This window comes from Apis dorsata, unplaced genomic scaffold, assembly GCF_000469605.1.
Source record: "Apis dorsata unplaced genomic scaffold, Apis dorsata 1.3 scaffold_390, whole genome shotgun sequence".
Classification (NCBI taxonomy): Eukaryota; Metazoa; Arthropoda; class Insecta; order Hymenoptera; family Apidae; genus Apis; species Apis dorsata.
In genome coordinates this window covers 324,815-337,696 of record NW_006263651.1, presented here as the reverse complement: position 1 = coordinate 337,696, position 12,882 = coordinate 324,815, and the positions used below count along the sequence as shown (strand labels likewise).

General features: G+C 44.1%; 1 protein-coding gene across 4 annotated transcripts in view; it reads right to left on the bottom strand.

Annotated features, from left to right (window-relative positions):
- LOC102681515 overlaps positions 1-12,882 on the bottom strand; it is a 33,634-nt gene that overhangs the window by 2,486 nt on the left and 18,266 nt on the right. For 3 of the 4 annotated variants that reach the window (XR_004150956.1, XR_004150957.1, XM_031512150.1), the window contains exons 2-10: positions 6,952-9,583; positions 2,360-2,454; positions 2,134-2,263; positions 1,880-1,986; positions 1,516-1,693; positions 854-1,097; positions 590-764; positions 388-514; positions 112-295 (exon numbers count right to left, since the gene is read on the bottom strand). Coding sequence is in view for 2 of the 4 variants with exons in the window: in XM_031512150.1 (XP_031368010.1) it covers positions 112-295; positions 388-514; positions 590-764; positions 854-1,097; positions 1,516-1,693; positions 1,880-1,986; positions 2,134-2,263; positions 2,360-2,454; positions 6,952-9,144 (3,433 nt within the window). In the remaining 2 variants the exon portion in view is untranslated. Of the gene's footprint in view, positions 1-91; positions 296-387; positions 515-589; positions 765-853; positions 1,098-1,515; positions 1,694-1,879; positions 1,987-2,133; positions 2,264-2,359; positions 2,455-6,951; positions 9,584-12,882 lie in introns of all 4 variants that reach the window. The other variant, XM_006619082.2, reaches the window with a different exon arrangement.

Below are 12,882 nucleotides of genomic sequence, written 5' to 3'. Positions count from 1 at the left end.
AAAAAAAAAAAAAAAAAAAAAAAAAAACGTAACGATAACGGATATCAGTAAAATGCTCAGTAACAACAACTGCTTTTCCTGTTAAATCTACTTGTTTCTGATAATTTCTAAAGCTCTTTACCTCGTGACCATCAGGGTCATGTTCTCTTGCAGATGCAAAGGGATCTCTCTGCTCGTGATCCAGGTACTTTTCGAGGTTGAAGAACGTATCAAAGAAGATTGAAGTCATTTTACACTTTTTCAAGTCGCTTAGGGATATTTTTCCTGATTTTTCCGGCTTGATCATATCTAACATCTATACAAAGTCATTTAAAACATAATTGAATAAACGAAACAATAGAATGAATACATAATATATAAAATATTTAATATTCTAACACGACTTGCCTGACAAAGGCAATCCTCGAAAGGTAACGTCTCCAATCCAATCGCCTCCATACGATGCAATTGTTCTTCGTAAAAATATTCCAATTCGTACATCGACAAATATCCATCACCATCGAGATCCATGCACCTATTGATCATCCAAAATGAACCATACGTAATCATCCACCCAATATACGTAATCTTAAACGCTTCAACATTATACCTGAACCAATATTCAATAGCGGTCGGATGATTTTTATCCTCTTCGCTTAACAAGAACCACACGAATTCCGTGTAACTCATTTTATCCTGAGATTGTTGAACGCCGTTTCCGCTTTTCACGCCACCCCTTGTCACTGCACCACTGAATATTCTCGCGATCATACGTTTGGAAAGAGCTAGAACACGCTCGAGTTGAAAAATGAATTTCCTTGTAACGAAATTTACACGGAATATTGTAAAGGAAAGTGTTTTTTTTTTTTCTTACCGTGATCGTTATGTTTTGTGAGATCTGTCTTGTCGATGAAAAGATCGTGATCACGATCTAGCTCCCAGAACTTGCAGTAGATCACATAGAAATGCTCATAGCTGAAGTAAGCTGTTACTTGATTGATGTCTTCCTCGTGCTCGAGGATCGCGATCACCGAGAGCAGATTGCTTCTTCGCAACTCCGCCACGGAAATCCTTCCGCTCCAGCTTCGATTCACGCAATAAAATATCCTAGCGATCACCTGGACAGAATGAATATTCATCAAAATCATCAATTAAGAACTTTAAATATAAATTTCATCGTGTTAACTGCCTCCTCAATATTGAATGTACAAATGTATAATTCGTGTAAATACGGAAGCCAGTTTAACTGAAGAAAAAGAACGGAAGAATTCCACTGTTAAATGGTCAATATGGTATAAAATACTCGTCGACTCGTTAAAATGATTTTCCAATGAGTGAGAAGAGCGCGTGTGATAATTGCTCGAGGCGAGCACGATCACGTTGAATAATTCAAGACGATTCACGTTGCGTAAATCGTATGGTCAATTCTCTGTGGAATCTTTTTTCTTTTTTCTCTCTCTCTCTCTCTATATATATATATCCTTGTCTTGAAAACGAGAGAAATATCCAGCAAATATTTATCGCGCGAATACGAACCGTGTGTACGTAGCGTGAATGGAACTCAGTAGCCTCTTTGAGAAAAGTTAAACCGGGATGGGTCTCGACTACGTCTTGCACCAGGGGGATCAAATCCTCCGGCAGTATATTGTTCCTCTGGCCCCGGGTTGTGATTCGAATAAACTTGCTCGCCGCATCGTGGTGGGTGTTCGATATTCTGCAAACAGTCAACCCCACAATAATCGTTAAACTGATGGAATATAAAGAAGAAATTGAGAATTAAAATTAGAGCCGTCTGATCCTAAAATAAATCTTGATTTATTCGTGTATCGAATCGTACGTGAAGGGAACGTTCGTGAATTTTAAGAATATACGTTATAATAAGCTTATATTCGTTGCTTACTCTTCTTTCCAAAAATCAAGGAACGCGTTCATCTCAACGTAGCCTGTCTGATCTCCGCCAGCCGCGAGGAAAAGCGGCACTTTCCAATAGAGTGGCAAGTCGCATGCCTGCAACACAAATCATACGCTTTTGTATACTATACAGCTGTCCCATCAATGGAAGTTTGAACGAGTTTCCCACGTGAATAACCCACGAGAGAATAATCGAACGGTCAAGATCAAATCTTGGAGAGAAAAATATATAGTTTAGTATACCTTCGTAATTGTGTGAAATTGGGCTCGGGACGCACGATGGCCGGGAAGAGCTTGAAAAGCGGCGGTGATCCTCGCGATAGTTGCCTCCACTTGCGATAACGGCAAAGGTTTTCCTCCGGGAAAGTAAAATCTGCAAACGACCAATAGATATTTCGCGTTTATCGGTGTTTGCTCGATTAATACCAACAGTGTTGTATCGGTATATACGGTTTGGATCAACGTTTACCGTGGTATGTGAACGTTTCTGTTCGCTTTCACGTGCCTCTGGAGTGTCGTGTGCGGTGGCAAGCTCTTTTGCTGTGTCTTGTCTTTCGCGTACGTCTAGAACCAACAAGCATCGTTCCGGGGAAACTGATTGGATCCGTGAAAAATGGCAAAATCGCAACCACGAACGTTTCTCCGTGCACGATCGTGGATTCCTGATTCGTGGATTCGTGTGTGGTTGCAATTTTGCACCGCTCTATTCGAACATGATAATAATATTCGCGAACGGAATTGCAATTACAAGTTATAATTATTGGTAAAAAACACAAATACTCGTAAAATAAATTCTTGGAAGGTATTGGAGGAAAAGTTTTATTTATTTCCTCTGTGTTTAATTCTTCTCGTTACATAAGTACGTTTTATCGCGTTACAAACAAAGGACACCACGACGAGCCACAATCCTGATCTCATTATATTGTTCGTGCTTCCGGTTACGAGAAATCGATGAGGTTCTCAAAGGTGGCTAATCGATCGCCTCGACGATATAGGAATAATTTTACGCTTCTTCGAAAGCGAAGGTATCGGCGAACCAAGGACGCGACATCCTGTTACGCGACGCCAAGGATCCGAAGAATGCAAAGAGGCCGGCCAACGCGGCTAATGCATCGCCTCGCCCATGTGACTATGATTACATCACGAGCCACTTTTACGCGTTGTTGTTTCCAACATCATGGTCACGGGACGAGGAGGATATTTCCACGTGCTGAGTGTTCATCGATCGATCTTTTTTCTTTTCTTTTCTTTCTTTTTTTCCTTCGACGAAGAAAATTTCTAAAAGTGTGTTTCTTCTTTTTTATTCAACAACGAAGAAATCGGGAAGAAAAGGTGTCAATGATCGCCAGAAATAAGGGAAAGGCTAACGACAGCAACGGTAATAATAGACGAGAGAAAAAAAATACTGTACGTAATAAAAATAGCGGTAGAACTTCTTCGATGAAATCCGTTTAAGAAAAGATCAATAATGCATGCCGTTCAGCGCGGTAAAAATAAGACAACGTCCACTCGAATAACCAAACGATAATCGTCGATATCCTCGGGTCGAATAAATCTAACGTGAAAAACTCGATTCTTCGATGAAATTTAACGAGAAGAAAGAAAGTAAAATAGAAAGAGAGAAGAACTTACATTACTGCAATATAATACGCGTATACACGCGGGAATCGAGTAGGTTGCGATCATCATCAAGATGCGAATCATCGTGCAAATGCCGGAACAGATCACGTTTAGCTCCCGTGACATTGGGATAGATTAGGCAAAATGGCCGAAACAATTATTACGGCCTCATGTTTGGCACGGTCCACTGCGTGACACACGGGATACCGTCAATCAACGTTCCAATTGACATAGCAAATTCGACTGCACCTCTCGATCGAGCCCTTCGAACTCTGCCAACCGGCCAAGGACCGTTCGTTTCCGACACCGAATACTTGACCTTCGCCGTTCGATCGAACCTTCGATATTTTCATTCAATTTTATTCCTAACTTTGAACTTTCATGGTAGCTCCGTTCATTCGAAGCGAGACGCTGAAGTCCATAAACATATTTTAAATTAATTGGAATCGCGATGGAAGTGGCATTTCATCGAGGGCCTGATTCAATCGGATGTTCTTGCGGGGGTTGAAGGGAAGCGTAGAGATGCGGCAGAAAGCGAATCTAATTCATCGATTGGATCCATCGAGACCTCTACAATATTACGCAGAATAAGTTTGTTTTACGCTTTTAACGTTTAAAATATGCGAAAAAAAATTCATGAATATTTATACGAGGGAAAAAAAATCCATGAATATTTAAATTTAAATGTAAATATTTACGTTTGAACTTTTCGAACTTGAATATTTGAATTTTAAACTCGATACCTGCACATCGTTCAAGAACATCGAATACTAGATCGTTTCCTTCCTGGTTCCTATTACTCTAACGACTCTTACGTAGCCGGTCGCGGATTAACTTTCCTGGCCGGGGGACCGCTTTTCAGCCATAAGCGGCGTTACACTCGGCTTCAAGGCGACTGTCGACGGCCTTTTGAAATCTAGCGCTCATATCCAATAAGGAGCTGGCACAATGAGTCAGTCAGCGGTCGCAGATATTCGCCGGCAAGATTTCTCGCCGTTCGAATCCGCGATCGAACTCTTTTCCTATTTTTCTGCCGCCTCGAGATCACGCGCCGCATGCGTCTTCGCGTTCTTCCATACGGTGGATATGGACACAACACCGCAAGACGCAACGCGCGCGTCTTTTCCAATAGAAATTTTTTAATTACCCGATACCTGGAACGTTGCCTGGCCGCACGCTCATCGTCAACGCCTCGACCCGTCCTTCTATCATCATATCGTTGATTCAATGAATCCCTCGCGGTGATTTCGAACGGTATTCCGGCAATTCTATGACAAACACGATCCAACTATATCCCCGAACTACCGCCGTTTGCTCGGTAATGAACAAAGCGTATGGAGCACGGACCACCCTGAACGAATAAACAACACCGACGTAACATCGTATTGCCTCGAGTATTATTTAACCAACGGTAACGGCGATAAGCTGGCCCCGGGAGCTGTCCGTTTCCACTTATGGCCATGGTGGTCCACTTTATTTCTCTCCTCGAGGTCGAATAACATTTAATCGTAACGAAAACCGAGACATGACTCAGCTGCGACCAAACAAACGACGGACACGCCGCGTTTCTACTCTACGTCGATTAAATTAATCGAGCTCCTCTCCTCCTCGCCGCCTATAAGCGCCTTTTCTTCTTCGAGATCTTGTCCATTTTTCTCTCTTTGAACGATTAAAATTGACGAGAACAGAGCGGTTCGCCGAGAGGGAAAGAGGGATTCAGTACGCAGTGCCAAGGATAAGAAAATAATCCGACGTTGGTCAACAAACGCCATCGATTTCTGGATACATCGGTTTTCACAGTTAGTTGCTTCTTTTTTCTTCTTCTTCTTCTTCTTCTTTCTTTTTCTTTTCCCCTCCCTCCCAACAGACGAATTTCGTTGAACCTTTCCCTTACGTCTATTGACGATGCACCGCGCGAGCGCAAAATCGCTACAGCCTCTCCGCTACCCGTTGCATCCATAAATATCTACGTGTTTCTCACTTATTCCACGCACGCTGGAATTCGAGGAATCTTATTGTTTCCATTCGTTCGTATCGTTCGTTGCAACGACGAATCGAGCGAGGGGATTGGTATCAATTTTCTAGAAATCAGCTCGATAATTATCTCGAGTTAATTCGAAAAGCCAATTCCATTGCTAAATACGTATAGGAAAGGAATGTCTTTGAGCGAATCCAAGGTTGATATCAAAGCATAGTGAGAACGTAATAACCGTTTAATAACAATGGCATAGCCAAGCCCCTCGGGCCACGTGCATTGTTCCAGCGCTCAGCACCGCCATATTGGAGAACCCGAGGCCTATCAACGGTATTATAGATCAAGATTGACTACCGAAAGGGAACTCGTTCAGATTAAGATCGGTGATTTCGAGAGATTAAATTAAATTAGGACAAAAAAAAAAAAAAAGAGAAAAAAGATCGATGAGAATTAGCGGAGAGATTAAAGGATCGGGACGATCGATGGATACGCTCGAAACAATTATACCTATGCTCGACTAGGAAAAGCCAGGGCGATAACAGTTTTTGGCAGGCAACTGTGCCAGGTATAATCCTCCTTTTTTTGGCCCTCATCCAGACCAGCTTTGTAACTCCCGAGAACTATTCTTTCTTAATCGTTTCGATCGATTTAAATTCGTGTTTCTTACTAATTTTCGAATGACGCATCTTCCGAGAAGACATAGTTTCAATAATTCGCAAGAAAGATATTTATTTTAGAAGAATCGCTTGAAAGTGATCGAGTAATAATACGAGATGTTTAATTAACAATTTCGCGAGGTCTTTGATACCTCAACACTGTTTATATCTTCAGAGTATAATTTCACGTATGTTTCAATTCATTAATATCAACCGTGTTCAAACGGGTTCAGAAAAAAGAAATCAAAGAAAATTGCACAAGCTCGATAACGAAGAAGAATAGAAGAAGAGGCTTGCGGATAAAGGCATGCAGAAACGACCTCTACGCGAAGAGATCTTGAACTCGTTTCGAGACAAAAGTGCAGGAGTCGACCGGTCGAACATCCTCCCAGGGAAGGAGGAATTTGGACGCCGACCAAAACGCCCGATATAAGCCACCCAGAGTGGCGAGAACATACGAGAGAAGACACGTCTTCCCGATCGTCGTGGAAGTTCTCGAGGTACAGTCTCGTCCCGCCGAATTAACCATCTCTTCCAGGAAAACGTGGCTCGTCTTTCGCAGGATTTTCTTTACGCATCCACGTGTAAATGGATGTTTAATTGCGCGGCCTTGTAAAAAGTTTTCGAACACGTCTGCTCTCGATTTTTTAAACGGACCTCTTCTAAATCTTCCTCCGCTTCCGTGGATCGATTTTGTATTTTTTTTTATTTTTTTTGTGTATAAAAAAACATCTCTCTAACGTCAAGTTTTCAAAAACGTAAGGCAAAAGTTAAGAAAGAAACGATAATTGTGGATCGCGGTCGATTTACCTGAGCCTTGTTTTGAACCTCGTGTCCTGTTCTCCAAGTGTTGATGGCCGGTTGTCGTGGCCCTCGTTTGTCGAGCAACAGCTCGCTCGGGCACTTCTCGAAGATCAAAACGCGTTCAGCGACGGATCCCCTGGTTAAAAACGGTCTGATAGGATTGTTCCCGGTTCCAGTTGCGGCGGCGGCTCTAATATGCTGCTTCTGTTGGGTGGTCAATTCCGGATGAGGTACTTGCTCGATTCTTGGCCTTGGCGAATTGATTCTAGGGCCCCATCTAGACGTGACAGGATCCTTCTCCTCTTTACTCGCTTCCTTGTCCTTTTGTATCTCCGTTTCGAATTTGGACCTCGTGGTCGACACTAACTGCTCCGTGGAATTGAAACTGTTGTTGTTCGTTCTCTGCTCCTCCAACCTCTGTTGGGTCGGAGGATTTTGCTGAGCCGCTCTGTATCTGACTTTCGCGTAATCCACCACTGACATGTTGGACAGATCATCCTTGCTCAGAGATTTCGCGTCTGACGTTGCATTAGCGTTAGACGTTCCCGATGTCCCGGTGGACGTCACGTTGTTCACCATGGCAGCGGAAGCGGGGACCAGGCCCCCTCCATGATGATTGTGACCGATGATTATCGGTTTAACGGGCTCCACCTTCGGTTTCTCCCTCTTGATCGCGGGTTTCTGACGAGTCAGAGGCACCGTCCTCTCCACGGGCTCCTCCGTGATCACCGAGCCCGTCTTCAGAGCGTTTATCAGTCTTTCCTCCTCGCGTGCAACCTCGTCCAGGTACGCGCTCGAATTAGAACCGCTGTTCCTCTTCTCCTCCTTGCTCGTCAACGATTTGCTTTCCTGTTGCGGTGATCTACAAGGATCCGTTATTCTTTTATTGTCGTTCAACTTGTTCTTCAGGGGCCAAGTGGTCAAACCTGAATTCGTGGAAGAATCGTCGAGATTGGAGGAAGCGGTGGGAGAGGTGATCACCGTACTGGTTGGCCTCTTTTGCTGCACCACGATCTTCGAGGGCGTGATGTCCGCGGGAAAAGTGGTCTCTATAGTTTCCAAAAACACTTCCCGATGATGCGCGCCCGGTGTTTTCGGGGAAACTTGAGGCTTCACTATCTGCGAAGGTTTGTTCGTGAACGGGGAAGTCGGGGACAAGAGAATGGTTCCTTGCTTCGCCTTCCCCTGACCGCCAACGTTACTGCTCTTCAAGGGAGAGGTCTGCGATTGTTGCTGTTGTTGCTGCATCGAGTTCTTCTCGAACTTCTCTAGCGCGAACTGTATCGACGAGGGTAGAGTCTTCGAGGGCGACCTCTGCCTCGACGCGGCTAACCTAGCTTTGTCCTCCACCACGAAATTGTTCACCAGCTTCTCCAAATTTCCGTTATCGAGATTCGGCGTTTGGCTCAGTATATCAACCGCCGCCGTGGCGGGTGTACCGCTCGTGGGCGAACTTTTCCCAGTATTGTTCGCGCTGTTCGACGCGGAACTCGGCGTGAGAGCGCTTCCGAACTTGTCCGCTGCCGTAGCATTGCTGTGGCAGTTCAATATCTCGGTAGGGGCTAACCCACGGCTCTTCCAAGTCTGATAGATGGCCTCCGCGTGGTCGCTGATCTGTTTCGCGATCGCCGCGATGTCCTCGTCACCGGACGTCGAGGTGTCCGTCGGGAATTTCTGTCGCAGATCGTGCTTCGCGGTTGCCGCCATGCTTGGACAACGTTCCTGCTGCGTCTGCCGCTGCTGACGCAGCTGAGGATGGTGCTCAAGCAAGAAGCTCGCGGCACGTCTGCTCAACTCGGTCGAGTGGTCCAAGACGAGCTCGGCGAGCCGTGGATCGGTTCCCAGGGGGACCACGTTCACAGGGATCGCGTAACCGAAGTGAATCGCCTGGCAATCGACCTGGTCGCGGCCGGACCGAGACTCGTTCACCAAACAGGCGTTTAGATCTGGACAGTGGACGGCCCGACTGGGCCGAGGGTCGACGGTCACGGGTACGAAGAGGTCGCGTCGGGTCGCGCAGACCCGGCGCTCGATCGTCTCGATCTCTACCGCCAGCTGTCGGCCAGCGACACCCCCAGAACACCTCGATACCGCCGTTTCCGTTCTCAGCCTCGATGACGGTGAGGACGTGGATGACGATGACGAGGACGATATCGTTCTCGATGGTTCCGTGATTACGAGGTCTGTTGCTGCTGGCATATCTCAGGCCAGCTGGCCTAAGAATCTCGTTCTCCACGGCCACGACGGAAGCCGTGCCACTGACCACGCGATCCTCGCTCCCTCTGCGTGTCCCCCCATCGTCGAATTCCTTCTTATCGTTCCTCTTCTTTCTTTTTTTCTTTTTTTTCAACGACCGATCCTTTCTTCCGACGTTCAAAAGCCGAGTATTATTTTAGCAGGCATCGAATACGAGGAGATCGTTGTTTGCTCTTGTAGAGATTCAAACTGCTCAACTGGTATTCAACGCGAGAGTAAGTGTTCACGTTCGGGGTACACTGTCAGCATTATATAGTTTAATTATAGATAAGTATGTCCACTGTTACCGCGGTGGTATTCGATTCTTGATGATCACGCGACGGTCGATCGAGCTACATCTTCGCGTTCCTCGATGTACACCACGAGCATCGGACACCGCGATCTGAAACAAGATAAATATAAATTAGTACTTATCCAACGTAGGTATATTTTCGAACGTGACCGCGTTTACGAGGTGAAACAGAAGAGATAGCATCTTACGAATCTCATCCTTTCGTCGTCGACACGATAGAACGTAATTAAAAATAATTTCTCTCGTATCATATTCCCCGATCTTACTCTTACTCTTACACTACGTTTAATAAAAATAATTATCACAACCGATGAGGGAATATAATATATAATTATCCCTCCTTATAATTATCCTTTCCCAAATTTCCCAACAACGTTGCTAAACTTCCCGCGAGAAGGATAAGAAACGTCCATCGGATCTTTGTACCAAGGCGACACGGTATCGGTACTTTCACCCTGCATTGCTACGCGTATGCAAATGCGTGCGTACCAGGGGCCGTGACCAGGCGTGCGTGCACGGCTTCGATCGTGCTCGAATCGCTGCAAGCTACGCGCGTTATGCGTACCTCACGTTCTCCCTCCCCTCCCGCCCTTTTCCACCATACCCTTAACCAGCAGAAAAGGGGAGGAGGGGGAAGAAAATTTGTATTCCCGGTGTGGATCTTTCTTTGTCTCCGACTGGACATCGTACGTTTGGCAACTAACCGACCATCATTCTTAAAACGTTATCCCGCATTCTGCCCCTGTGCCACGTTGTCAAAGACCTCGCTGGAATACGGAGAAAACGTCGGCGAGAGATATCCTAACGTACTCCTCCATGCTTTTACGTAAATCGTCGCGACGAGAATTCGTGCTTTCTATTTCCGTTGATGGAGGTCTTGTCCCTGTCACGTCCGTCTTTTCCGCCAAATCATTGTCACGCGTTCCCGACTTTCAATAATGAGAGACTTTCGATGGAAGATTGCAATATAAATTAGATTAAATTAATTCTTTCCTTTTAAATAATAATGATCGTACGATATGTTTCTTTGAGGACGCTTAACATTTTGATTTCTTTTTTAAATATTTTAATATTGATTTTTCGAGTTGTTATTATTGGAATAAATAAAGAGTGATAAATAATTGATAACGCATCGGTTCGAAGAGCACCAAGTGCGATCTACATATCTGCTAATATTATTAAAATATTCCATTGTCATTTTATCTATTTCTGTAGTATTCTAGTTTTGTATATTCTTTAATGATTTCGTAAAGAAGTAAAATTTTCTTGATACAAGAGAACGTTTTTAAACTTTGCACAAGTACTTTAACAAGAATAAAAAAAATAATAATAATAATAAATTGTAGATTCTCTACAAATGTGCAAAGTTTAAAAAAAAATTGGAATGTTCTAAGTTCTCTTATTAATCGAATACTAGTTGTATCTTCTTATATTAGATTGGACGTACAATTCCTTTCAAAATTTATTTATGTTTCTCTAATCGACGACAACTTATCTTCGTCGAGTTCTGTCTTAAGTCTTAAGCTGTCGGTTGTGTTATTAGAGTTGGCCAATAAAGAAAATAGAGTTTGTCTGTAAAATATTGTCGAAGCCCATCCTATAAATGTCAATGATCGCTTAACGATTCTCGCTACTTTCACTCGAATAAATTTCTTTTTTTTCTTTTTTTTTTTTTAGTCACATTTACCAAGTTTGCAAATATCTGCTCGTTATGTCGGGCACAAATATTTGTTTCTATAAATCACGAGCGCGCGCACGGATCTCGCGGTTCCTTCACCGAGAGCACGTGTGATAAGACGACGAAATAGCTCTCGACGAGCCGCGTTTCGTTTCACGATCGAAGTTGAAGAACAAAGAATGTGTCTCGTAATCACCGTCATATATTTTCCTAACCTTCAGCTAGCTAAGATCCTAAAGATCGCAGTAGATACCACTCGGCATACTCTAAATATATCTAGGTGAGGTGACGCAATGGCGAAAAGTATATAAATTCTTTACAGGAATATGATGTAACCTTCAAAAACGAATATTCTCATGGGCGGATTGTCTAATGTTTTGAAACATGTACGCGCATCCATGAACATTGCATCAATAAAAATAAAGTATATTTCCCTCGACCTGATTTCCGCCCACCATTTCGCGAAACGTGAATCAGCGACCTGTGCACAACAACCTTGCCTATTTCCTACCGATATCGCTCAAGCCTGTGTGATAACGGCACCACCTACTTTTTCCAATCCATCCGGAGACAACTAGAAAACAATATCGTAAACGATATTATTACTCCGTACACCGCTTAGAAACAAGATCACAAACAAGCGAACGTTATATTATCCGCCACCTCGAAGCGGGACGCCCACGCGCGCCTCGTATCAATCCTTCTTTCGCCAATTCGTTCGAACGATTCGCGCGAAAAGATAGAACCGCCGATCACAGCCTTCCAACGACACGCGCAGCCATTGAAAATTTTGTCGAATTTTGGATTCGACGTGTTCGACAAGAATGAGACACGAGTTCTCGGAGTGAACTCGATCGCTCCCTGGAACGGTTCCAAAAGAGGATCGAACTCGAAACGATCGACAGTACGTACGACTGCGATCGGACATTGTCGACTGATAAGTGTATATATCGCAACGGGCCGCGTGTGAGTTTGTCACGTAGCCGTGTGCACGCTTCGTTTCTACGTAGAAGGGACTCTCAACGTCGCATAACTCGGTCACGTTTGCGGTTTGCATCGTTAGAATACGATACGGCCCACTAAAAATAGCGGCCGAGCCAATATCGATACGCCGTAAACGGTGTCAATCCCGTGATCGGAACCATTGCAACTACACGGAACGTTGGGTTTCCGCGAGTATGCAATTATCTCGTGTTTTTTTTCCCCCTTTTTTATTTATATTCTCGTTCTTCCACGTAATTTTCATGAAAAATGAAAATGGACGAACGTTCGTTACTCGTCACGAATCAGAGAAGGATCGGTTATCATCGTTATTCTTGAGATGGAATTAAATTATAAGCGTTTAAAGGAAGATGGAGAAGCAGTTTGCAGAGAATGTTTTAATCGTGGCAGATTCTGATCACGGTGATCGTGAAATTGTTCGTAAATACAGTTATTCGTGAGAGTATATTAATTACTTTCCCTACAAACTCGATTAAAACGCATCGATGCGTTTCGAGCAAACCTTTAATTTGCTTATCATCGAGGGAAAAGTGGGACGATGTCGTGGAAAGAATACAGATCGAGGTGTGATCGTGGAGAAGGAAATTAGTTCAGACAGTTTCACAGACCGAGACAAGAAGGGATGTCGTTATAAATAGTTTCTTAATGCGACGTGCGAAAGAGAAGGAAAAATCGATTTCAAGGATAGCCGTGTATTTTTCGCTGATAT